Source organism: Ranitomeya imitator, chromosome 5 (genome assembly GCF_032444005.1).
Source record: "Ranitomeya imitator isolate aRanImi1 chromosome 5, aRanImi1.pri, whole genome shotgun sequence".
In the NCBI taxonomy this organism is placed as follows: domain Eukaryota; kingdom Metazoa; phylum Chordata; class Amphibia; order Anura; family Dendrobatidae; genus Ranitomeya; species Ranitomeya imitator.
This window is the reverse complement of record NC_091286.1, coordinates 20166359-20193175: the sequence shown is the minus strand read 5'-3', so window position 1 is coordinate 20193175 and position 26817 is coordinate 20166359. Positions and strand designations below refer to the sequence as shown.

Sequence of the window (26817 nt, the reverse complement as noted above, 5' to 3'; positions counted from 1 at the left end):
TTAGTTTGCTCCTCGCAGTCTCCTCCTTATTTCGGGACAATATGTACAGCCTTAGTGTTCCGCGAGTAATGGCGTGACCGGCGAGAGGTCTCATGGTCTATGTATGAAATCTGGAAGTCTTGTAGGAACGAGGCGTCTGGGCAGCAGTCTTACACAAACACTTTTCATCTTCTTCAGTTTGCGTTGGAACGACATGAGAGTTTGAAGAAGATATGAATTCGGGTGAAGGATCCTTAGAAAAACTTGCCTCCTTTGAAGTGGATGATATAGACACGAGTCGAGAATGAGACATTTCACTTGGACTGACCCCATAAAACATGAATAGCAGAATCTGGGCACCTTGATGTATAAATAGCCAAAAATAGTAAGAGTTGGAAAGAAAATTTAAATTAAAATTGGGAGGAAAAACTTCATCATCGACCTCCATAAAAGGTGGGTTGTCTATAATTAAGCCAACCCCAGAGGTCTCCTAATAAGCAGGAGAGGGTCATGTCATGTTCTCCTCCTCTAATGGCTCCACTGTTATAACGAGGGGTAATGTACAATATTTGGAACAGGTCAAATCAACATGCCAGGACCTAAGGTCTCCAGAAGAACATTGTCCCTCTACACTGCCTCCACTGACATGTTTTCTTCTCATAAGACATCCCGATGTCACCTCTTCTCCATTAAGAGAACCACACGATACCGCAAAATACACCCCAAAATGCCGCTTTATACACCGGAAACACCCCCCCCTCCTAAAGACCCACCATATACAAGGAACAGATCACAAGACAAGCCATATACCAAAACATGCCCCCCCACAATACCTGCCGTATACAGGGAACAGACCACAAGACCTGCCGTATACAGGGAACAGACCACAAGACCCGCCGTATACAGGGAACAGACCACAAGACCCGCCGTATACAGGGAACAGACCACAAGACCTGCCGTATACAGGGAACAGACCACAAGACCCGCCGTATACAGGGAACACCCCACAACACCCGCCGTATACAGGGAACAGACCACAAGACCTGCCGTATACAGGGAACAGACCACAAGACCCGCCGTATACAGGGAACACCCCACAAGACCCGCCGTATACAGGGAACAGACCACAAGACCCGCCGTATACAGGGAACAGACCACAAGACCCGCCGTATACAGGGAACAGACCACAAGACCCGCCGTATACAGGGAACAGACCACAAGACCCGCCGTATACAGGGAACACCCCACAACACCCAGGGTGCCAGAATGGACGGTATTTGATGCTCATAAGCGGCAGCTAATGTCATGCAATTAGCTCCGGGGTGGGGGGAAGCAGTCGGCTGCTATATGCATTAAGGGTAGAAAGCAAATCCCAGTTTTCAGGGCGGACTTTCCAGTCCAAACCAGTACTAGAGACCCAGTGCATGCACAGCAGCCACCATAACAGCAGAGAGCACGCACAGCGGGCGCAGCATCCTCTGTATCTGGGGATATAGAGCAGATGACTGGTAAAATCCTATTAGGTGCTGGCCAGATCTGCAGAACGCGCTGCGTCACGGGTACGGTAAATATAACGACCCCACAGGGAGGACGACACAGGGGGATAATGCTTCGATTAATACTCCGCTCTCTCCGTTGGCGTCTTCTGATTGCTAATTCCGGGAGACAGGTAGAAGCTTAATCTGGTGACGCGACCTAAAAGCCTGTGAGATAATCTTTCCATCCCGCGTCCTGGACGGAACGTCCTCTGTCTCTCCTCCCGATAAGTGTCATTACAGATTAGTTGTCACTTACGCGGATGGACTTGGCCCGGCGAGGGGAGAATCCTGGCACGCTTCTCCTAACCTTCGTTAGCGCTCCAAGGTGCCAGGATTCTGGAAAATGCAACAAAACCGAGCCGGTGAAATGGATGAATCCGAGCCGACCGCGGATGTGTACGACATGCACGCATTTTATATCTACATACACGAGATTTTTATAGATGCGGCGATACCTAAAAAAGTTTTTTTTTTTTTTCGGGACTAGAATTTTTTGCGTTTTTTTTTTGTTTGTTAATAAAAGGGGTGATGCACTCGCTACTTTACCTGGAAAAATTGCTGTAACTTCTAAAAGAAACTGTCGACTGTACTGAAATTTGGACTGTACATTCCTTGGTTCATGAGAAACTGAAGATTATAAGAAGGTGTTGGAAATGTCGGCCGTTCACCTTCAAGCTTGCTCCATATTACTGAATGTCTTCGGTAGGAAGTCTGGGGTCAGGGCCTGAATTTCTCGCTGTATGTTCTCTCGCCTGTGATTTGTTACTGTACACCCGACTCTTCATATCGCCCTAAAGAAAAAATAATCTGGTGGACATTTTCGGACATCCTCCATCATGCCCAACCAGTAATGTTCCTGGATGTTCACCAATGACAGCATACACAGTTTGGACAGCGGATTTCGACCTCCAAAATTTCCTTAAAGTCTCAGTTTGGCAACTTTTTAAGAACTCAGTTTTATTTTTAAGTCCATATCTAAAATCATCAAGGCCGAGCCACAGGCTTCAAAGAAGAAGGACAGTGGCGACAGAACAGCCCCCGCCGACACAGCACCACAGAGACGGACAATGGTTAGACAGCAGCGATCAGGGCTAGCTCCGGTAGCTGCCGGGCTGTATAACAGGCTGGGCCCGCCCTATACACCAGCACCTGACGTAAGACATACTGGTATGACGTCTTATACTGGGAAGGGGCTATGATGCGCTGTTTGCGGTCATCTCCCAGCTCTCTCTGTGCAGCCGGGCATCCGGAGGAATCAGAGATCCTCTTGGTTCGCGCGATTACTAACCTGTCAGATCAGTTCCCTCCGGGAAGATGAGAAGTTGGAGCGGCTCCTTAATGTCACAGAAGTAATCCAGCATGGCCTCAAAGTGACTCTTGTCTTCTTCCCATTTCCTACGAATGAAGATGAAGGCGGCGACCTGCATGGCCCAACCTAGACGGGGACAAGAACCAAGACAGTCAGCGACCGCCGTCACCGAGCAGGAGCGGAGCACGAGTGTCAGCGGCTGGGATTAGCTAGAAGTGTGCAGTTTTTAGGTGGAAACAACAATGTTCTCATCACTGACAGCAGAGAACTCCACAATAAAAAGATGTAAAAAGACTAAAAAGGCGGCTCTGTCAGAAGGGAGTCTGCGTAGTGAGCTCCTAACAGTCGGGCAAGTGCCCTAAAAACAACATACTCCACTCTGCTTAAAAGACGAGTGTCAGCACAGAGTGACTGTTCAAACCAAGCACAAGAGCTCGGTGTACCATTGGTGCGGTAAAATATGTAAGTGCGCCATCCATCTGTCTATATAAAGGCAGCGCTGTCACACAAGAGGGGGCAGAGGTAGAGGGAAAGCAAGGAGGTGGGAAGGTGCAATGAACTGTTGGGTCACACCGAGGGTTCACCAAGCGCCTGTGCTTGGTTTGCAGAGTCACAGCCTGTGCTGACAGTCACTTTAAATAATTTGCACACAGATATAAAGTTTAAGTCTCAAGTGTTGAGAGGGCGGATCAGAGTTCGGCAAGACATGTTGTTGGCACAGGACACTACTCAACCTCTGCCTCCACCAGGCTTTTGCTGAAAGTTATGTTAGCCTCAGTGAACCCTTGCGCTTGCATCAGCTGGTGCCAGAGAAGCGCATGTGCAGTGAGCTCTCAGCTGTGGGTGTTGGCATCAATGAACCCAGGGCATGCATTGGTCAGTCCCAAGGAAGCACATGTGCAATGTGATCCCAGCTCTGGGTGTTGGCATCAATGAACCCCGGGCATGCATTGGTAGGTCCCAGGGAAGCGCTTGTGCAATATGATCCCAGCTGTGGGTGTTGTCATATATGAACCCCGGGCATGCATTGGTCAGTCTCAAGGAAGCGCATGTGCAATATGATCCCAGCTGTGGGTGTTGGCATCAATGAACCCCAGGAATGCATTGGTCGGTCCCAGGGAAGCGCATGTGCAATGTGATCCCAGCTGTGGGTGTTGGCATCAATAAACCCCAGGAATGCATTGGTCAGTCTCAGGGAAGCGCATGTGCAATGTGATCCCAGCTGTGGGTGTTGGCATCAATGAACCCCGTGCATGCATTGGTCGGTCCCAGTGAAGCGCATGTGCAGTGAGCTCCCAGCTGTGGGTGTCGGCCTCAGTGAACACATGTGCATGCATTGGCCTGTCACAGGGAAGTGCATGCGCAGTTCAGTTAGCTTCTTTTTGTATTGGGCATGTTGAACTGCTGCGTACATGCATGCATGCGTGCATTGTTCACATTAAACCATTGATTCGGGCATCAGGAAGAGCTCCATAAGCCACGAGTCATTTGATTCCTGGGGCCATGTAGGTGCGGTGAGCTGGTACCAGACGTGGGCATCGGCCAAACTAAGCTGTAACAGATGTAATAGTTCATTGGGGTCCACCGTCTGGCACTTACTGCACATGCGCCGGCCCAGGAGTGCACATAGCAAGCAATGGGCACAATGACGACACACACACACAGCACTCTCGGAAGGAGGGTTTTTCCCAACTTGGTCCTGCCAACTGTGGACTTTCCACCAAATTTACATAAATATTACATTTTTTGTTCCTTAGCAAGGTAGAGTACCTCGAGACAAATGCACCCCCTTTAGGATTTTTATATTTTTATTATTATTAGTCATTGTGATGATAGGAGGAGGAGGTGAGCTGTGACCGCCTATTGTGAATGGTGGATCTTGTGCCGTGAGCCATGTACAGAGTTGTTATCGGTCATTGTAATCCTGCCTCTGATAAGGAAACTGCTCAAAACGGTTCCCGAAAAAAATAAGAACGAGTCTAAAATAGTCCCATTGACCAGTTTGTGAATTGCAAGATAATTATTAAAAATTACAGAAAAAAAAATTAAAGAAATATCTAAAATACAAAAACCTGTTATAAAACAATAGATTATTTTCTGATTAAAAAAAAAAAAAAATGCAATATCAAAGTGAATGTTTTAACTAAAAAAAAATCCAATAAGTGAGCCTCACGCTGTGGGGGATGGGGTCCCGCGGGGGTTAGGTCCGGATTAAGCAGCCGATAGGAGCAGGTATACATGGAGGAGGAATGCACAGAGCGGCCTCTGCCTTATATAGTCACTTTTGAGAATTTCTGGGATTTCACGCACTCTTCATTTGACCATTAAAGGCAAAAAGTTCCAGCTGCAATGTAACAGAACCAGCTGACGGCACGAGCGTAGATTCGGGAGAAAACGGGGGGAAAATCTGCTGGAATTTTTGGCATAAGGAAAACAAACAGAACGGGAGGAAAACAAGAAACCGACATGCAACAAAATTTGCGACCTTCTGAAGCCAGAAAAGACAAAAATATAAATAGAAAATAACCTTGGTGAATTTCCCCGTTCCCCAAGTATTTACATTTAATGATTAGACTTACTAGTTACAGGGGTCTCCAATCCTTAATTACTGCAATAAGCCGATTACAAAGGGACCTTGTTATTTGTAATTAACCCGAGATGTTAGCTGATCGATATTCCCTGCAGTGCCTCCGCTGGAGAAATGGAGGATTACACAGTGTCCATTTAGATCAGTGAGATGTCTGGGAAATGAAGGACAGGACCTGGGTCCTCCAGAGGGAGAGACGCTCTTTATCTCCCACCCAAGAACACAGGACTCACTCCCTCCCCCAAGAAAACAACCCCTTTAAGACTAGTTGCAAAATCAGACTTCACCTTTAACCCCTTCACCCCCGGAGCTTTTTCCGTTTTTTTTTTTTCATTTTAGTTTTTCGCTCCCCTCCTTCCCAGAGCCATAACTTTTTTATTTTTCCGTCAATATGGCCATGTGAGGGCTTATTTTTTGCGGGACGAGATGTACTTTTGAATGATACCATTGGTTTTACCATGCCATGTAACAGAAAACGGGAAAAAAATTCCAAGTGTGATTAAATTGCCAAAAAGTTGCAATCTCACACTTGTTTTTTGTTTGGCTTTTTTGCTAGGTTCACCAATGCTAAAACGGACCTGCAATTCTGATTCTCCAGTTCATAGACACCTAACATGTCTAGGTTATTTTTTATCCAAGTGGTGAAAAAAAATTCCAAAGTTTGCTAAAAAAAAAAAAAAAAAAAAAAAAAAAAATTTGCGCGATTTTCCGATCCTCGTAGCGTCTCCAATTTTCGTGATCTGGGGTCAGGTGAGGGCTTATTTTTTGTGTGCCGAGCTGGCGTTTTTAATGATACCATTTTGGTGTAGATACGTTCTTTTGATCGCCTGTTATTGCATTTTAATGCAATGTTGCGGCGACCAAAAAAACGTAATTTTTAAGTTTTGATTTTTTTCTCGCTACGCCATTTAGCGGTCAGGTTAATCCTTTGTTTTTATTGATAGATCGGGCGATTCTGAACGCGGCTATACCAAATATGTGTATGTTTGATTTTTTTTGTATTGTTTTATTTTGATTGGGGCGAAAGGGGGGTGGTTTGAACTTTTATATATTTTTTTTTATATTTTTAAACACCTTTTTAAATTTTGGCATGCTTCAATAGCCTCCATAGGAGGCTAGAAGCATGCACTACATGATCGCGCCTCTGCTACATAGAGGTGAAGTACAGATCACCTCTATGTAGCAGAAATGCAGGTGTACTTTGAACGCCGACCACAGGGTGGCGCTCAAAGCAATCGGCCATCAACAACCATAGAGGTCTCAAGGAGACCTCTGGTTGTTATGGCAATGCACCGCTCACCCCCGATCATGTGACGGGGGTCAGCGGTGCGAGCACTTCCGGCAGCGCGGCCGGGAGCACTAGTTAAATGCTGCTGACAGCGTGTGACGGCGGCATTTAACTAGTTAATGGGCACGGGCGGATCGCGATTCCGCTCGCGCTCATTGCGCTCACATGTCAGCTGTACAAAACAGCTGACATGTCGCGGCTTTGAGGTGGGCTCACCGCCGGAGCCCACCTCAAAGCGGGGGATCTGCCAGCTGACGGAATAGTACGTGTTAAAATTTTCTGCCTAGGATTTTCAAAACCATGGTCTCGTAAAATGGCAGCAAGTGGGACATTGTAAAAAAATAATTTCTCCTGGGATTCTGAATTAAATTCTGTTAAAGGTTTTTTAAAGTTCTCGTATATTTTCAAGTTTCAAAGCCGCTTTAAGTTTTGAGCTTGTCGCCAGCGAACAGAAACATTTAATGTTAATTACAATCAGAAGGCTAAAACCCTGGACATATTATATTATGTGTCGCATGGTTTTACTTTCTTATTTCTTGATTTTCAATTTAAAAAAAAAAAAAAAAAAAAAAAATCTTGTAATTCTCACACTGGCCACTGGGGCTATTTTAGACTCATTTCCTGTCCTTTCAACAGACTCATTATCATCAGAGGCAGGATTACAATGACAGGTGACACCTCCATACACAGGCGAGGTCACCGCTGCTTTCCTATATTCGCAATAACCTTGGCACACGCTCATTAGATGCCACAATACAAAAGTCTTTTCACAGCTGCTAAAGTTCATGTAAATTTCCTGAAATAGAAAGTCTAAAAATGAGAGGGGAATAGTGTGTGTGAGTGTATATATATATATATATATATATTATATATTATATATTATATATAATATATAATATATATATATATATATATATATATATATATATATATATATATATATATATATATATATATATATGAATTTATACATTTATTATAGTTCTTCTGATTAGCTATGTTGCAGGGCATTGCACCAGCTTAAATATCCATGGTTATGGCCACTTACGGTTAGTTGTTACTGGATGTAACCATGGACACCTAAGCTATTGCAATACCCTGCACATGAGATAAATGACATAGCTAATCAGAAGAATCATACTACATTTTTAATTGGAGGTATTTGCTAATATTATTACACCTAATACATATTGGAATTTAATCTTGAACCTGGGAATATCCCTTTAACACAAAAACCTGATGTAAAGCAACAGCTTATTTTCGGATGCCCCACTCCCTTTAAGTAAGGTAATATTTCCTGCAGGCGGCTCGGCTCTTGGCCAGTCTCCCAATATACGAGATCGGAAACAGAGCCGTCCGCCTCGCATCCTGTGTTTTCCCCCATCTGTCACCTGAGCTGCACACAGAGCAGATCACCAGCGCGGCGGGAGCCCGGAGAGGAGCAGACGAGGCGGTCCGGCCCTCCGGGGACGCGGTAATGCTCAGATGTGACCAGAGAGCAGCGAAGAACCCGCCGCGCAGGAGAAACGTGGGAACGTCCGGTGCCGGGAGACACAGCCGGAAGGTGAAAACACAAAACTATCAGGACTTCGTCAACTAAAGAACATTTACTCTTGTGCCGCCAGATTTCCAAACCACCAGCTTCCTTATTTTTCTGATAATGGAGCTGATTGAGGCTTTATTTTCTGGTGTTTTTTTGTGTAACGCGCCATTGCTCGTATTGATGTCATTTTTGGGTACATACAACATTGTGGTCACTTGTGAAGGAAACAGCACAGTGCCGTACCCTGTACAGTGGCCACTCTCGGTACTACAGCTCAGCTCCCATCATTGAAGTGAACTGAGCTGCAATACCAAGAACGTCCACTACATGGTATACGGAGCTGTGCTGTCCCCATACCATAAACTGGACCTCGGACGCTGCTGGGCCGATTGGTGGGGTTGTCAGGTGTTAGACCCCCACCGATCCGATACCACTGACCCATCCTAAGTGCAGTCCTGAATAATCATTAAGATGAAACAGCCACACGAGATATATCACATGAAATAGATCTGCGCGACACAGCCACGCAAAAGTGCAGGGTCCTGCAGAGACTGATGAGCCACGCGTCCTCTCTAGACAATCTAGAAGAGAAAGTGGTTGGTGAATGGAAACCATCAACAAGTAGATTAGCTGTACAAGTGACAGATCCAACATCAGCAGCTTGTCTGAGGTTTTCACAGACCAACAAAAAAGCAAGAAAAGAATAAAACTGAGCCTTGCACAATAACAGATATTTTATAGCCATACACACCAGGACATGAACTGATGGACCGCGCGGCCCCGACACTCACCAAATCCCGGGACGGCTTTAAGACTGGACTTGAGGCAGATTTTTTCCAGCCGGAGGTAACTGTATCTCAATAAGCAATTCCATAGGAACATCCAATCCAGCCGGGTGCGATGGTTCATGATGATAACACTGCGCTCCCCGGGAACAAATCCATCTCCTGTGATTACCACTTTGGTGCCAAATAACAACTCCAGCAAAGCCTGAAACAGACGGCGAAACGAGGGATTATACCCAGCCCCAAAGTCATCCACAGACAGATGACAAGGAGAGGACGGGACACACGGCAGTCACTGAATTACATTACTATTACATTATTATACTCCAGAGCTGCACTCACTATTCTGCTGGTGCAGTCACTGTGTACATACATTACATTACTGATCCTGAGTTACCTCCTGTATTATACTCCAGAGCTGCACTCACTATTCTGCTGGTGCAGTCACTGTGTACGTACATTACATTACTGATCCGGAGTTACATCCTGTATTATACTCCAGAGCTGCACTCACTATTCTGCTGGTGCAGTCACTGTGTACATACATTACTGATCCTGAGTTACCTCCTGTATTATACTCCAGAGCTGCACTCACTATTCTGCTGGTGCACTCACTGTGTACATACATTACATTACTGATCCTGAGTTACATCCTGTATTATACTCCAGAGCTGCACTCACTATTCTGCTGGTGCAGTCACTGTGTACGTACATTACATTACTGATCCGGAGTTACATCCTGTATTATACTCCAGAGCTGCACTCACTATTCTGCTGGTGCAGTCACTGTGTACATACATTACATTACTGATCCTGAGTTACCTCCTGTATTATACTCCAGAGCTGCACTCACTATTCTGCTGGTGCACTCACTGTGTACATACATTACATTACTGATCCTGAGTTACATCCTGTATTATACTCCAGAGCTGCACTCACTATTCTGCTGGTGCAGTCACTGTGTACGTACATTACATTACTGATCCGGAGTTACATCCTGTATTATACTCCAGAGCTGCACTCACTATTCTGCTGGAGCAGTCACTGTGTACATACATTACATTACTGATCCTGAGTTACATCCTGTATTATATCCCAGAGCTGCACTCACTATTCTGCTGGTGCAGTCACTGGGTACATACATTACATTACTGATCCTGAGTTACATCCTGTATTATACCCCAGAGCTGCACTCACTATTCTGCTGGTGCAGTCACTGTGTACATACATTACATTACTGATCCTGAGTTACCTCCTGTATTATACTCCAGAGCTGCACTCACTATTCTGCTGGTGCAGTCACTGTGTACATACATTACATTACTGATCCTGAGTTACCTCCTGTATTATACTCCAGAGCTGCACTCACTATTCTGCTGGTGCACTCACTGTGTACATACATTACATTACTGATCCTGAGTTACCTCCTGTATTATACTCCAGAGCTGCACTCACTATTCTGCTGGTGCACTCACTGTGTACATACATTACATTACTGATCCTGAGTTACCTCCTGTATTATACTCCAGAGCTGCACTCACTATTCTGCTGGTGCAGTCACTGTGCACATACATTACATTACTGATCCTGAGTTACTTCCTGTATTATACCCCAGAGCTGCACTCACTATTCTGCTGGTGCAGTCACTGTGTACATACATTACATTACTGATCCTGAGTTACCTCCTGTATTATCCTCCAGAGCTGCACTCACTATTCTGCTGGTGCAGTCACTGGGTACATACATTACATTACTGATCCTGAGTTACATCCTGTATTATACCCCAGAGCTGCACTCACTATTCTGCTGGTGCAGTCACTGTGTACATACATTACTGATCCTGAGTTACATCCTGTATTATACCCCAGAGCTGCACTCACTATTCTGCTGGTGCAGTCACTGTGTACATACATTACTGATCCTGAGTTACATCCTGTATTATACCCCAGAGCTGCACACACTATTCTGCTGGAGCAGTCACTGTGTACATACATTACATTACTGATCCTGAGTTACATCCTGTATTATCCTCCAGAGCTGCACTCACTATTCTGCTGGTGCAGTCACTGGGTACATACATTACTGATCCTGAGTTACATCCTGTATTATACCCCAGAGCTGCACTCACTATTCTGCTGGTACAGTCACTGTGTACATACATTACTGATCCTGAGTTACATCCTGTATTATACCCCAGAGCTGCACTCACTATTCTGCTGGTGCAGTCACTGTGTACATACATTACTGATCCTGAGTTACATCCTGTATTATACCCCAGAGCTGCACACACTATTCTGCTGGAGCAGTCACTGTGTACATACATTACATTACTGATCCTGAGTTACATCCTGTATTATACTCCAGAGCTGCACTCACTATTCTGCTGGAGCAGTCACTGTGTACATACATTACATTACTGATCCTGAGTTACATCCTGTATTATACTCCAGAGCTGCACTCACTATTCTGCTGGTGCAGTCACTGTGTACATACAGTTGTGGCCAAAAGTATTCACACCCCTGCAATTCTGTCAGATAATACTCAGTTTCTTCCTGAAAATGATTGCAATCACAAATTCTTTGGTATTATCTTAATTTAATTTGTCTAAAATGAAAAAACACAAAAGAGAATGAAGCAAAAAGCAAAACATTGATCATTTCACACAAAACTCCAAAAATGGGCCAGACAAAAGTATTGGCACCCTCAGCCTAATACTTGGTGGCACAACCTTTAGCCAAAATAACTGCGACCAACCGCTTCCAGTAACCATCAATGAGTTTCTTACAATGCTCTGCTGGAATTTTAGACCATTCTTCTTTGGCAAACTGCTCCAGGTCCCTGATATTTGAAGGGTGCCTTCTCCAAACTGCCATTTTTAGATCTCTCCACAGGTGTTCTATGGGATTCAGGTCTGGACTCATTGCTGGCCACCTTAGAAGTCTCCAGTGCTTTCTCTCAAACCATTTTCTAGTCCTTTTTGAAGTGTGTTTTGGGTCATTGTCCTGCTGGAAGACCCATGACCTCTGAGGGAGACCCAGCTTTCTCACACTGGGCCCTACATTGTGCTGCAAAATTTGTTGGTAGTCTTCAGACTTCATAATGCCATGCACACGGTCAAGCAGTCCAGTGCCAGAGGCAGCAAAGCAAAACATCAGGGAACCTCCGCCATGTTTGACTGTAGGGACCGTGTTCTTTTCTTTGAATGCCTCTTTTTTTCTCCTGTAAACTCTATGTTGATGCCTTTGCCCAAAAAGCTCTACTTTTGTCTCATCTGACCAGAGAGCATTCTTCCAAAACGTTTTAGGCTTTTTTAGGTTAATTTTGGCAAACTCCAGCCTGGCTTTATTATGTCTCGGGGTAAGAAGTGGGGTCTTCCTGGGTCTCCTACCATACAGTCCCTTTTCATTCAGACGCCGACGGATAGTACGGGTTGACACTGTTGTACCCTCGGACTGCAGGGCAGCTTGAACTTGTTTAGATGTTAGTCTAGGTTCTTTATCCAACATCCGCACAATCTTGCGTTGAAATCTCTTGTCAATTTTTCTTTTCCGTCCACATCTAGGGAGGTTAGCCACAGTGCCATGGGCTTTACACTTCTTGATGACACTGCGCACGGTAGACACAGGAACATTCAGGTCTTTGCACATGGACTTGTAGCCTTGAGATTGCTCATGCTTCCTCACAATTTGGTTTCTCAAGTCCTCAGAAAGTTCTTTGGTCTTCTTTATTTTCTCCATGCTCAATGTGGTACACACAAGGACACAGGACAGAGGTGGAGTCAACTTTAATCCATGTCAACTTGCTGCAAGTTATTGCCAACACCCGTTAGGTGCCACAGGTAAGTTACAGGTGCTGTTAATTACAGTAATTACAGAAGCATCACAGGATTTTTCGAACAGTGCCAATACTTTTGTCCACCCCCTTTTTTATGTTTGCTGTGGAATTATATCCAATTTGGCTTTACAAGAATTCTTTTTGTGTTTTTTCATTGAAGACAAATTAAATGAAGATAATAACGAATTTGTGATTGCAATCATTTTCAGGAAGAAACTGAGTTTTATCTGACAGAATTACAGGGGTGTCAATACTTTTGGCCACAACTGTACATTAATACATATGGCACTGGGTGTCATGGGCAGAGGATTTGCAGGTGTCTCTTACCACGGGGAGGGTCAGCCATGTTGCCACGATCCGATCAGTCAGCCACCGATACCAGCTCGGAGACACAAATATCAAAGGAAGAAACGGGCCGAGCATGAAAATACTCCCGAAAAAACTTCCCAAAAACAAAGTGCAGACAAAGTAGACCCCTCTCCATGACACCATGGCTCTGAAATGCAATAGAACAGGGAGTTAGTGGAAACAGACGCATTTCTCTCCATCAGTAACATCTCCCCAACTGTCGCAGCCTCTGCTTTCCCCATAGCAGTCACAGCACGGCCCCTTTCTTCTTACCCTCCTCACAGTTCCATACTGCCCCCTTAGTCCGTGGGTCTGAGATAAATTTATTTTTTAAGGGTACCGTCACACAGTGAAATTTTGATCGCTACGACGGCACGATTCGTGACGTTCGAGCGATATATCCGTGACGTTCGAGCGATATCGCAATGTCTGACACGCTCCTGCGATCAGGAACCCCGCTGAGAATCGTACGTCGTAGCAGATCGTTTGAAACTTTCTTTCGTCGTCTAGTGTCCCGCTGTGACGGCATGATCGCATGGTGTAACATATATCGTATACGATGTGCGCATAGTAACCAACGGCTTCTACATCGCACATACGTCATGAAATTATCGCTCCAGCGTCGTACATTGCAAAGTGTGACAGCAGTCTACGACGCTGGAGCGATATTGTTACGACGCTGGAGCGTCACGGATCGTACCGTTGTAACGATCAAAATTTCACTGTGTGACGGTACCCTAAATGGTGCCAGCAACAGAGAAAACCGCAGGACACATCAGACCCCCCCGTAGGACACATCAGACCCTCCCCCCCCCCCCCCGTGGGACACATCAGACCCCCCCCCCCCCCCGTTGGACACATCAGACCCCCCCCCCCCCCCCCCGTGGGTCACATCAGACCCCCCCCCCCCCCCCGTGGGTCACATCAGACAACCCCCCTCCCCCTGTGGGACACATCAGACCCCGGGTGCAGTTTTGGTCCTCATAAACCAAAGCAATTTGGGATTTTTGCAGCCGATGGTGGAAGAGGCTCGTTCAGTCCTGTCTGGGGCAGCCACGTGAGGCTTATAGGGGTTTCGCCTGCCCTCTGGATGATTTCTGGGGGTTACACTGCTGGGACCATCATCGGTACCTCGATCGGGGCTCTGAGATGCACAGTTAATAAGGAGCAGTGGTACGCCATCACAGTTATTTACGCGACTGCCAGACGAGCCAAAAGTTGTACTCTGCTACCTCCTGTGGTCCACACACGTGGCCTCCCCTTCATCCAAACTGGGCACACTCGAGGATAAATGACAACTTGCTAGAATACTTTGTATCTCCCGATGATACGATCGCCGTCTTCTCTCATCATGGTCACACATCTGACACTATTGAGGCTATGTTCACATGTTGCATTTTTGCGGCTTTTTTTCCTGCAGGCAACACCTGCTCTCTTGGCAGTAAAGAAGCCGCTTATAAAAATCAGGTTTTGCTGTCTCTTGGCATGCCGATAGAGTTTAGTGCCCCCCCTCAAAAAAAACAAACAAACACATGATGCAACTTCCTTGCGTTTTTGCACCAAAACCGCAGCAATACCTGATATCTTCATTTTTCGCACTTACTCATTGCTTTGTATGGGTGAAAGAAGAGACGTGCTGCAGTTTGTAAAAAAGCAGCAGTTTTCCAATTCAGTCAAGAAAAAAATAAAACAATGTGTGTGCAGATTTCTGAAATCTCAGACCTTCTGCTGGTCCTGTAAAACGCAGCGTAAAACGAATTAAAAACCGCAGCAAAAACGCAGTGTGAACACAGCCTAAAACTGGGCCGGATGTCAGTACTGATGCAGACAGGGGATTATACGCAAACTTATCTAATATTCGGCACGTCCCTCCACCCCGTGTGTGCGGCAGCAGTGATGGCCGATGCCAAAAAGTCTCAGTTCCCATATTGCTAATTTAATGGGGATTCCAGCCTCTAGTCTCCAGGAGATGCAAAACTCTCCACTCCCTGCACACGGCAATCAGGATGGGCAGAGGTTACAATAGCTGGGAAGCCGCAGGACACAAGCGTTCATATGACGCCCTCCTCGCCCCGACCTTCCTTCCACTTTTCTAAACTCATATTGTTATTTATAGCGACAGCGTGTTGTGAATAATGACACTGATTGTTCCGTACGGCGACGTAAACCGGGGACAATGGATGAATCACCGGCTGCCGAGCGTCGCTCGCTTCATTCTCATAACATGGTGTCGGCCCGTGTACAACCATTAAATAATTATCCGGTGACTACATCATAGTAAGAAACACGAGGCGGAAATCGCATATAGAGAACGAGTCATCACCTCCACTTATCAACATGGAGACGGTGCCCAGGGGGACGCTGCACGGCGCATCTGTTGGGGTCATGGACGGTGCCCAGGGGACGCTGCACGGCGCATCTGCTGGGGTCATGGACGGTGCCCAGGGGACGCTGCACGGCGCATCTGCTGGGGTCAAGGACGGTGCCCAGGGGGACGCTGCACGGCACATCTGCTGGGGTCAAGGACGGTGCCCAGGGGGACGCTGCACGGCGCATCTGCTGGGGTCAAGGACGGTGCCCAGGGGGACGCTGCACGGCGCATCTGTTGGGGTCATGGACGGTGCCCAGGGGACGCTGCACGGCGCATCTGCTGGGGTCGTGGACGGTGCCCAGGGGACGCTGCACGGCGCATCTGCTGGGGTCATGGACGGTGCCCAGGGGACGCTGCACGGCGCATCTGCTGGGGTCATGGACGGTGCCCAGGGGACGCTGCACGGCGCATCTGCTGGGGTCATGGACGGTGCCCAGGGGGACGCTGCACGGCGCATCTGCTGGGGTCATGGACGGTGCCCAGGGGACGCTGCACGGCGCATCTGCTGGGGTCAAGGACGGTGCCCAGGGGACGCTGCACGGCGCATCTGCTGGGGTCATGGACGGTGCCCAGGGGACGCTGCACGGCGCATCTGCTGGGGTCAAGGACGGTGCCCAGGGGGACGCTGCACGGCACATCTGCTGGGGTCAAGGACGGTGCCCAGGGGACGCTGCACGGCGCATCTGTTGGGGTCATGGACGGTGCCCAGGGGACGCTGCACGGCGCATCTGCTGGGGTCATGGACGGTGCCCAGGGGACGCTGCACGGCGCATCTGCTGGGGTCAAGGACGGTGCCCAGGGGGACGCTGCACGGCACATCTGCTGGGGTCAAGGACGGTGCCCAGGGGACGCTGCACGGCGCATCTGCTGGGGTCAAGGACGGTGCCCAGGGGACGCTGCACGGCGCATCTGCTGGGGTCAAGGACGGTGCCCAGGGGACGCTGCACGGCGCATCTGCTGGGGTCATGGACGGTGCCCAGGGGACGCTGCACGGCGCATCTGCTGGGGTCAAGGACGGTGCCCAGGGGACGCTGCACGGCGCATCTGCTGGGGTCAAGGACGGTGCCCAGGGGGACGCTGCACGGCGCATCTGCTGGGGTCATGGACGGTGCACAGGGGGACGCTGCACGGCGCATCTGCTGGGGTCATGGACGGTGCCCAGGGGACGCTGCACGGCGCATCTGCTGGGGTCAAGGACGGTGCCCAGGGGACGCTGCACGGCGCATCTGCTGGGGTCATGGACGGTGCACAGGGGGACGCTGCACGGCGCATCTGCTGGAGTCAAGGACGGTGCCCAGGGGGACGCTGCACGGCGCATCTGCTGGAGTCAAGGACGGTGCCCAGGGGACGCTGCACGGCGCATCTGCTGGAGTCAAGGACGGTGCCCAGGGGACGCTGCACGGTGCATCTGCTGGGGTCATGGACTGTGCCCAGGGGGACGCTGCACGGTGCATCTGCTGGGGTCATGGACGGTGCACAGGGGGACGCTGCACGGCACATCTGCTGGGGTCATGGACGGTGCCCAGGGGACGCTGCACGGTGCATCTGCTGGGGGTCATAGACGGTGCCCAGGGGACGCTGCAAAGCACACCTGCTGGGGTCATGGACTGTGCCCAGGGGGACGCAGCACGGCACATCTGCAGGACATAAAAATCCAACAAAAGACACTTGTATGTTGTCCCATGAATTCACAGCGCAAACAGATCAGCAGCGATCGCCAGGTCCTGAGACTTGTCTGCAGCAAGATGTCGCCCTGGATGAAATGTTGCGCTATGACAGACTGAAATCAGAGAGCGTGAGGCCATTGTAAGTAGGCAGCGCGTCCACCAAAGAAAGGACGCCTCCATACAATGAGAACAGGGGAGGCAAGGAACCCCAACATTAAAGGTCAGAAACGTATACAAGGTAGCAGGGGCTTGTACTAAATCTCATCAGATACATTAGTACATCATGGATGGGCCCTGAGACACTTAAGCTGAGCTTCAGCTGGACGGCGGCTGCACACGGGGTTAATGCTGCGGCCAGGAACAGGGGACAAAGAACACTATTTCTGGCCATTATCCGACTCCTATCCTGCAGTCTCTATGACTTGTTATCTCTGAGCTAGTGGGTAGAAACTAGCGTCTGCAATGTTTCCCATACACAGCACACACAGGCACGAGGGATTCCTGCTCACAATTAGGAATCACACCCCTTATTATTTCGGTAATACGTTTTGTATAAAGCAGGACGGAACTTAGCAGTATTTCAGAGTGAATGATTAGGAAGCAAAACAGGAGAAGTGGCTTGTAAGTGGAGAAAGGAGCAGAGTTCTCCTACAATATATATTACTAAGTTTCTCGTATTTACTCCTATAAATTTATTGATTGAATCCGGTCGCTCTTTCGGACAGTGAGAGGCCCTGTGATGTGGCATCGATGATCAACTGGTTTTTGTGCCAGGATTTGTGGGAACCCAGCAGGGATTTTACTACTAGAAAAGGCAATCAGCCGTAGACATCACATCATCAGCTCCTCATCTTCCCACATGGAGGAACCCTTCAAGACCAAAGTGGACAAGCTCGCAATCAGACTGTCATACAAAGTACTTACAGCAAGTGTGAACGACCCCAACGGGCCTGAAGCCTTTCCCAAAACCGCCGGCTACCTGGAGCCTCACCAAGAGGCGCATTAATCATTAACGTGCTCCCTGCAGCCTATTGATGGGGAACGACCTGAGGGCAAAGTTTCAGAATGATATTTCCATCCTCATCGTCTTCTGTACATGCAGATGCTGCAGGGCCGAGTCCTGTAAGGGAAATCTCTGCAGGATCTTCGTATTTGCAGCTTCGGTCGCGCATTATCGGACATGTACCCAGTGCAGATCCAGCCAGGATGTACCAGGTCCCGGCTGCTGGTAATGTGGCATGTCCGCTGTATCAGCCACAGACAACCCGCAAATTACCAATAATCTATAGCAGAGCGGCCTGTTATTCCTGTAATGTGCCGCCACTCACTACAGAGCTGCAATAATGGGCGGTCAGCGCGAGAGTGTCATTTAACCAGAGCATTACACAAAAAGCATCAGGGCGAGTGCAGGGTAATTACTCTGAAAATGTAGCTGAAATGGCTTTCGACTGATTTTTTTTTACTTTTTAGCAGATTGAAAGAAAAAAAAAAAAAAAAAAGGCACCGTATGAATACATTATCCTGTACTGATCCCGAGTTACATCCCGTATTGTACCCCAGAGCTGCACTCACTATTCTGCTGGTGCAGTCACTGTGTACATACATTACATTACTGATCCTGAGTTACATCCTGTATTATACTCCAGAGCTGCACTCACTATTCTGCTGGTGCAGTCACTGTGTACATTACATTACTGATCCTGAGTTACCTCCTGTATTATACCCCAGAGCTGCACTCACTATTCTGCTGGTGCAGTCACTGTGTACATACATTACATTACTGATCCCGAGTTACATCCCGTATTGTACCCCAGAGCTGCACTCACTATTCTGCTGGTGCAGTCACTGTGTACATACATTACAATACTGATCCTGAGTTACATCCTGTATTATACCCCAGAGCTGCACTCACTATTCTGCTGGTGCAGTCACTGTGTACATACATTACATTACTGATCCTGAGTTACATCCTGTATTATACTCCAGAGCTGCACTCACTATTCTGCTGGTGCAGTCACTGTGTACATACATTACTGATTCTGAGATACAGCCTGTACATAAAAGTCAGCATGAATCTGGATATAAGGGGCGGTATACGCTGTGGACCTGGATATAAGGGGCGGTATACGCTGTGGACCTGGATATAAGGGGCGGTATACGCTGCGGACCTGGATATAAGGGGCGGTATACGCTGCGGACCTGGATATAAGGGGCGGTATACGCTGCGGACCTGGATATAAGGGGCGGTATACGCTGCGGCCCTGGATATAAGGGGCGGTATACGCTGCGGCCCTGTATATAAGGGGCGGTATACGCTGCGGACCTGTATATAAGGGGCGGTATACGCTGTGGACCTGTATATAAGGGGCGGTATACGCTGTGCACCAGTATAAGGGGCGGTATACGCTGTGTACCTGTATATAAGGGGCGGTATACGCTGTGCACCTGTATATAAGGGGCGATATACGCTGTGCACCTGTATATAAGGGGCGATATACGCTGTGCACCTGTATATAAGGGGCGGTATACGTCCATTCCTGTACATAAGGGGCGGTATACGCTGTGGACCTGTATATAAGGGGCGGTATACGCTGTGTACCTGTATATAAGGGGCGGTATACGCTGTGCACCTGTATATAAGGGGCGGTATACGTCCATTCCTGTATATAAGGGGCGGTACACGCTGTGTACCTGTATATAAGGGGCGGTATACGCTGTGCACCTGTATATAAGGGGCGATATACGCTGTGCACCAGTATATAAGGGGCGGTATACGCTGTGGACCTGTATATAAGGGGCGGTATACGCTGTGGACCTGTATATAAGGGGCGGTATACGCTGTGCACCTGTATATAAGGGGCGGTATACGCTGTGCACCTGTATATAAGGGGCGGTATACGCTGTGCACCCATATATAAGGGGCGGTATACGCTGTGCACCCGTATATAAGGGGGGGTATACGTCCATTCCTATATATAAGGGGCGGTATACCGCTGTGCATCTGTATATAAGGGGCGGTATACGCTGTGCACCTGTATATAAGGGGCGGTATACGTCCATTCCTATATATAAGGGGCGGTATACGCTGTGGACCTGGATATAAGGGGCGGTATACGCTGTGCACCTGGATATACGGGCACTATACGTCCATTCCTGTATATAAGGAGCGGTATACGCTGTGCACCTGTAGATAAGGGGCAGTATACGCTGTGCACCTGTAGATAAGAGGCGGTATACGCTGTGCACCTGTAGATAAGGGGCGGTATACGCTGTGGACCTGTATATAAGGGGCGGTACACGCTGTGCACCTGTATATAAGGGGCGGTACACGCTGTGCACCTGGATATAAGGGGCGGTATACGCTGTGCACCTGTATATAAGGGGCGGTATACGTCCATTCCTGTATATAAGGGGCGGTATACGCTGTGCACCTGTATATAAGGGGCGGTATACGCTGTGGACCTGGATATAAGGGGCGGTATACGCTGTGGACCTGGATATAAGGGGCGGTATACGCTGTGCACCTGGATATAAGGGGCGGTATACGCTGTGCACCTGGATATAAGGGGCGGTATACGCTGTGGACCTGGATATAAGGGGCGGTATACGCTGTGCACCTGGATATAAGGGGCGGTATACGCTGTGCACCTGGATATAAGGGGCGGTATACGCTGTGCACCTGGATATAAGGGGCGGTATACGCTGTGCACCTGGATATAAGGGGCGGTATACGCTGTGGACCTGGATATAAGGGGCGGTATACGCTGTGCACCTGTATATAAGGGGCGGTATACGTCCATTCCTGTATATAAGGGGCGGTATACGCTGTGGACCTGCATATAAGGGGCGGTATACGCTGTGGACCTGGATATAAGGGGCGGTATACGCTGTGCACCTGGATATAAGGGGCGGTATACGCTGTGCACCTGGATATAAGGGGCGGTATACGCTGTGCACCTGGATATAAGGGGCGGTATACGCTGTGCACCTGGATATAAGGGGCGGTATACGCTGTGCACCTGGATATAAGGGGCGGTATACGCTGTGCACCTGGATATAAGGGGCGGTATACGCTGTGGACCTGGATATAAGGGGCGGTATACGCTGTGCACCTGTATATAAGGGGCGGTATACGTCCATTCCTGTATATAAGGGGCGGTATACGCTGTGGACCTGGATATAAAGGGCGGTATACGCTGTGCACCTGTATATAAGGGGCGGTATACGCTGTGCACCTGTATATAAGGGGCGGTATACGCTGTGCACCTGTATATAAGGGGCGGTATACGCTGTGCACCTGTATATAAGGTGCGGTATACGCTGTGCACCTGTATATAAGGGGCGGTATACGCTGTGCACCTGTATACACGGGCACTATACGTCCATTCCTATATATAAGGGGCGGTATACGCTGTGCACCTGGATATAAGGGGCGGTATACGCTGTGCACCTGGATATAAGGGGCGGTATACGCTGTGGACCTGGATATAAGGGGCGGTATACGCTGTGCACCTGTATTTAAGGGGCAGTATACGTCCATTCCTGTATATAAGGGGCGGTATACGCTGTGGACCTGGATATAAGGGGCGGTATACGCTGTGCACCTGTATATAAGGGGCGGTATACGCTGTGCACCTGTATATAAGGGGCGGTATACGCTGTGCACCTGTATACACGGGCACTATACGTCCATTCCTATATATAAGGGGCGGTATACGCTGTGCACCTGGATATAAGGGGCGGTATACGCTGTGCACCTGGATATAAGGGGCGGTATACGCTGTGCACCTGGATATAAGGGGCGGTATACGCTGTGCACCTGGATATAAGGGGCGGTATACGCTGTGCACCTGGATATAAGGGGCGGTATACGCTGTGCACCTGGATATAAGGGGCGGTATACGTCCATTCCTGTATATAAGGGGCGGTATACGCTGTGGACCTGGATATAAGGGGCGGTATACGCTGTGCACCTGTATATAAGGGGCGGTATACGCTGTGCACCTGTATATAAGGGGCGGTATACGCTGTGCACCTGGATATAAGGGGCGGTATACGCTGTGCACCTGGATATAAGGGGCGGTATACGCTGTGCACCTGGATATAAGGGGCGGTATACGCTGTGCACCTGGATATAAGGGGCGGTATACGCTGTGCACCTGTATATAAGGGGCGGTATACGCTGTGGACCTGGATATAAGGGGCGGTATACGCTGTGCACCTGTATATAAGGGGCAGTATACGCTGTGCACCTGTATATAAGGGGCGGTATACGCTGTGCACCTGTATATAAGGGGCGGTATACGCTGTGCACCTGTATATAAGGGGCAGTATACGCTGTGCACCTGTATATAAGGGGCGGTATACGCTGTGCACCTGTATATAAGGGGCAGTATACGCTGTGCACCTGTATATAAGGGGCGGTATACGCTGTGCACCTGTATATAAGGGGCGGTATACGCTGTGCACCTGGATATAAGGGGCGGTATACGCTGTGCACCTGGATATAAGGGGCGGTATACGCTGTGGACCTGTATATAAGGGGCGGTATACGTCCATTCCTGTATATAAGGGGCGGTATACGCTGTGCACCTGGATATAAGGGGCGGTATACGTCCATTCCTGTATATAAGGGGCGGTATACGCTGTGCACCTGGATATAAGGGGCAGTATACGCTGTGCACCTGGATATAAGGGGCGGTATACGCTGTGCACCTGGATATAAGGGGCGGTATACGCTGTGCACCTGGATATAAGGGGCGGTATACGCTGTGCACCTGGATATAAGGGGCGGTATACGCTGTGCACCTGTATATAAGGGGCGGTATACGCTGTGGACCTGGATATAAGGGGCGGTATACGCTGTGCACCTGGATATAAGGGGCGGTATACGCTGTGCACCTGGATATAAGGGGCGGTATACGCTGTGCACCTGGATATAAGGGGCGGTATACGCTGTGCACCTGGATATAAGGGGCGGTATACGCTGTGCACCTGGATATAAGGGGCGGTATACGCTGTGCACCTGGATATAAGGGGCGGTATACGCTGTGCACCTGGATATAAGGGGCGGTATACGCTGTGCACCTGGATATAAGGGGCGGTATACGCTGTGCACCTGGATATAAGGGGCGGTATACGCTGTGCACCTGTATATAAGGGGCGGTATACGCTGTGCACCTGGATATAAGGGGCGGTATACGCTGTGCACCTGGATATAAGAGGCGGTATACGCTGTGCACCTGGATATAAGGGGCGGTATACGCTGTGGACCTGGATATAAGGGGCGGTATACGTCCATTCCTGTATATAAGGGGCGGTATACGTCCATTCCTGTATATAAGGGGCGGTATACGCTGTGCACCTGGATATAAGGGGCAGTATACGCTGTGCACCTGTATATAAGGGGCGGTATACGCTGTGCACCTGTATATAAGGGGCAGTATACGCTGTGCACCTGGATATAAGGGGCGGTATACGCTGTGCACCTGGATATAAGGGGCGGTATACGCTGTGCACCTGTATATAAGGGGCGGTATACGCTGTGGACCTGGATATAAGGGGCGGTATACGCTGTGCACCTGTATATAAGGGGCGGTATACGCTGTGCACCTGTATATAAGGGGCGGTATACGCTGTGCACCTGGATATAAGGGGAGGTATACGTTGTGGACCTGGATATAAGGGGCGGTATACGCTGTGCACCTGGATATAAGGGGCAGTATACGCTGTGCACCTGTATATAAGGGGCGGTATACGCTGTGCACCTGGATATAAGGGGCGGTATACGCTGTGGACCTGGATATAAGGGGCGGTATACGCTGTGCACCTGGATATAAGGGGCGGTATACGCTGTGCACCTGGATATAAGGGGCGGTATACGCTGTGGACCTGGATATAAGGGGCGGTATACGCTGTGCACCTGGATATAAGGGGCAGTATACGTTGTGGACCTGTATATAAGGGGCGGTATACGCTGTGCACCTGGATATAAGGGGCAGTATACGCTGTGCACCTGTATATAAGGGGCGGTATACGCTGTGCACCTGGATATAAGGGGCGGTATACGCTGTGGACCTGGATATAAGGGGCGGTATACGCTGTGCACCTGGATATAAGGGGCGGTATACGCTGTGCACCTGGATATAAGGGGCGGTATACGCTGTGCACCTGGATATAAGGGGCGGTATACGCTGTGCACCTGGATATAAGGGGCGGTATACGCTGTGGACCTGGATATAAGGGGCGGTATACGTCCATTCCTGTATATAAGGGGCGGCATACGCTGTGCACCTGGATATAAGGGGCGGTATACGCTGTGGACCTGGATATAAGGGGCGGTATACGCTGTGCACCTGGATATAAGGGGCAGTATACGTTGTGGACCTGTATATAAGGGGCGGTATACGCTGTGCACCTGGATATAAGGGGCAGTATACGCTGTGCACCTGTATATAAGGGGCGGTATACGCTGTGCACCTGGATATAAGGGGCGGTATACGCTGTGGACCTGGATATAAGGGGCGGTATACGCTGTGCATCTGGATATAAGGGGCGGTATACGCTGTGCACCTGGATATAAGGGGCGGTATACGCTGTGGACCTGGATATAAGGGGCGGTATACGCTGTGCACCTGGATATAAGGGGCGGTATACGCTGTGGACCTGGATATAAGGGGCGGTATACGCTGTGGACCTGGATATAATGGGCGGTATACGCTGTGTACCTGTATATAAGGGGCGGTATACGTCCATTCCTGTATATAAGGGGCGGTATACGCTGTGCACCTGTATATAAGGGGCGGTATACGCTGTGGACCTGGATATAAGGGGCGGTATACGCTGTGGACCTGGATATAAGGGGCGGTATACGCTGTGCACCTGGATATAAGGGGCGGTATACGCTGTGGACCTGCATATAAGGGGCGGTATACGCTGTGGACCTGGATATAAGGGGCGGTATACGCTGTGCACCTGGATATAAGGGGCGGTATACGCTGTGCACCTGGATATAAGGGGCGGTATACGCTGTGCACCTGGATATAAGGGGCGGTATACGCTGTGCACCTGGATATAAGGGGCGGTATACGCTGTGGACCTGGATATAAGGGGCGGTATACGCTGTGCACCTGGATATAAGGGGCGGTATACGCTGTGGACCTGGATATAAGGGGCGGTATACGTCTATTCCTGTATATAAGGGGCAGTAGATGACGTGTATATACGCTCTGTAGCCCTGTATACAGGCAGACACAGATCAGCACGGTGTACACCACATCACACAGAGATAGGAGCAGCTGTCACCTGCCGCCGGTGTTCCCGGCTCCGTCACTCGGGTGCGCCCCCGCCCTGTCGCCGCCCGCAGACCAATGATGACTCCATGAAGCGCCAGGCTCCGGAGACAGAAGGGTTAACACGCCGCTCTCCGCTGCCCGCGCACTCCTCCTCCTCCTCCTCTCTCGCTTTGTGCATGAATGACGTCACCACGTCGCAGGACATATTACGTCGCTGGTTGTGGAGGCGGGAAAAAGTCAGGGACTTATGGGAGAGGGCGGGAAGATGTGAGGTGATTGGCGAGCTGGGGGCGGGGCGAGCTGGGGGCGGGGCGAGCTGGGGGCGGCCGCTAATGTGGTCACTCACTGAGGGGATCTGCGGCTGCGCATGACTCACTCTGGGTGGGGGGCATTTTCCTCTGAGCTGTGGGAGCCACAGGAGGTCAGCGACCCGACAGCAGCAGGATCAGGGCGAGTCAGAGCCCCGCAGACTGACCTGCAGCGGCCACTATCCTCCATGTGTCTGCTCAGACTGTCAGCACCAAAGAAAGAAGCACCAAAAGGAACCGAGGAGATAAAAAAAGAAACTTTATTAACTCGCTGTTTTGTCGCGGATTTTTCGTGTTTTTTTTCTGAAAATACGCGATAAATCCGCAAAATGAATGAACACGCTGCGTATGTTTCCGCAATGCGTTTTTATCACGGAAAAATACTCAGCATGTGCACAAAAATTGCGGAATGCATTCAAAATGATGGGATGCTTAACCCCTTCATGACCCAGCCTATTTTGACCTTAATGACCTTGCCGTTTTTTGCAATTCTGACCAGTGTCCCTTTATGAGGTAATAACTCAGGAACGCTTCAACGGATCCTAGCGGTTCTGAGATTGTTTTTTTTCATGACATATTGGGCTTCATGTTAGTGGTAAATTTAGGTCAATAAATTCTGTGTTTATTTGTGATAAAAACGGAAATTTGGCGAAAATTTTGAAAATTTGGCAAGTTTCACATTTTGAATTTTTATTCTGTTAAACCAGAGAGTTATGTGACACAAAATAGTTAATAAATAACATTTCCCACATGTTTACTTTACATCAGCACAATTTTGGAAACAAAATTTTTTTTTGTTAGGAAGTTATAAGGGTTAAAATTTGACCAGCGATTTCTCATTTTTACAACGAAATTTACAAAACCATTTTTTTTAGGGACCACCTCATATTTGAAGTCAGTTTGAGGGGTCTATATGGCTGAAAATACCCAAAAGTGACACCATTCTAAAAAATGCACCCCTCAAGG

At 48.9% G+C, this 26817-nt stretch overlaps 1 protein-coding gene across 1 annotated transcript in view; it reads right to left on the bottom strand.

Moving 5' to 3' along the window:
- LCLAT1 (lysocardiolipin acyltransferase 1) overlaps window positions 1-25719 on the bottom strand; it is an 81258-nt gene extending 55539 nt beyond the window's left edge. Inside the window, exons 1-4 of the mRNA XM_069768369.1 lie at window positions 25554-25719; window positions 13191-13359; window positions 9036-9234; window positions 2806-2952 (exon numbers count right to left, since the gene is read on the bottom strand). Of these exons, the coding sequence (XP_069624470.1) occupies window positions 2806-2952; window positions 9036-9234; window positions 13191-13355 (511 nt within the window). The 5' untranslated portion in view covers window positions 13356-13359; window positions 25554-25719. The remainder of the gene's footprint in view (window positions 1-2805; window positions 2953-9035; window positions 9235-13190; window positions 13360-25553) is intronic.
- Window positions 25720-26817: the final 1098 nt, after the last annotated feature.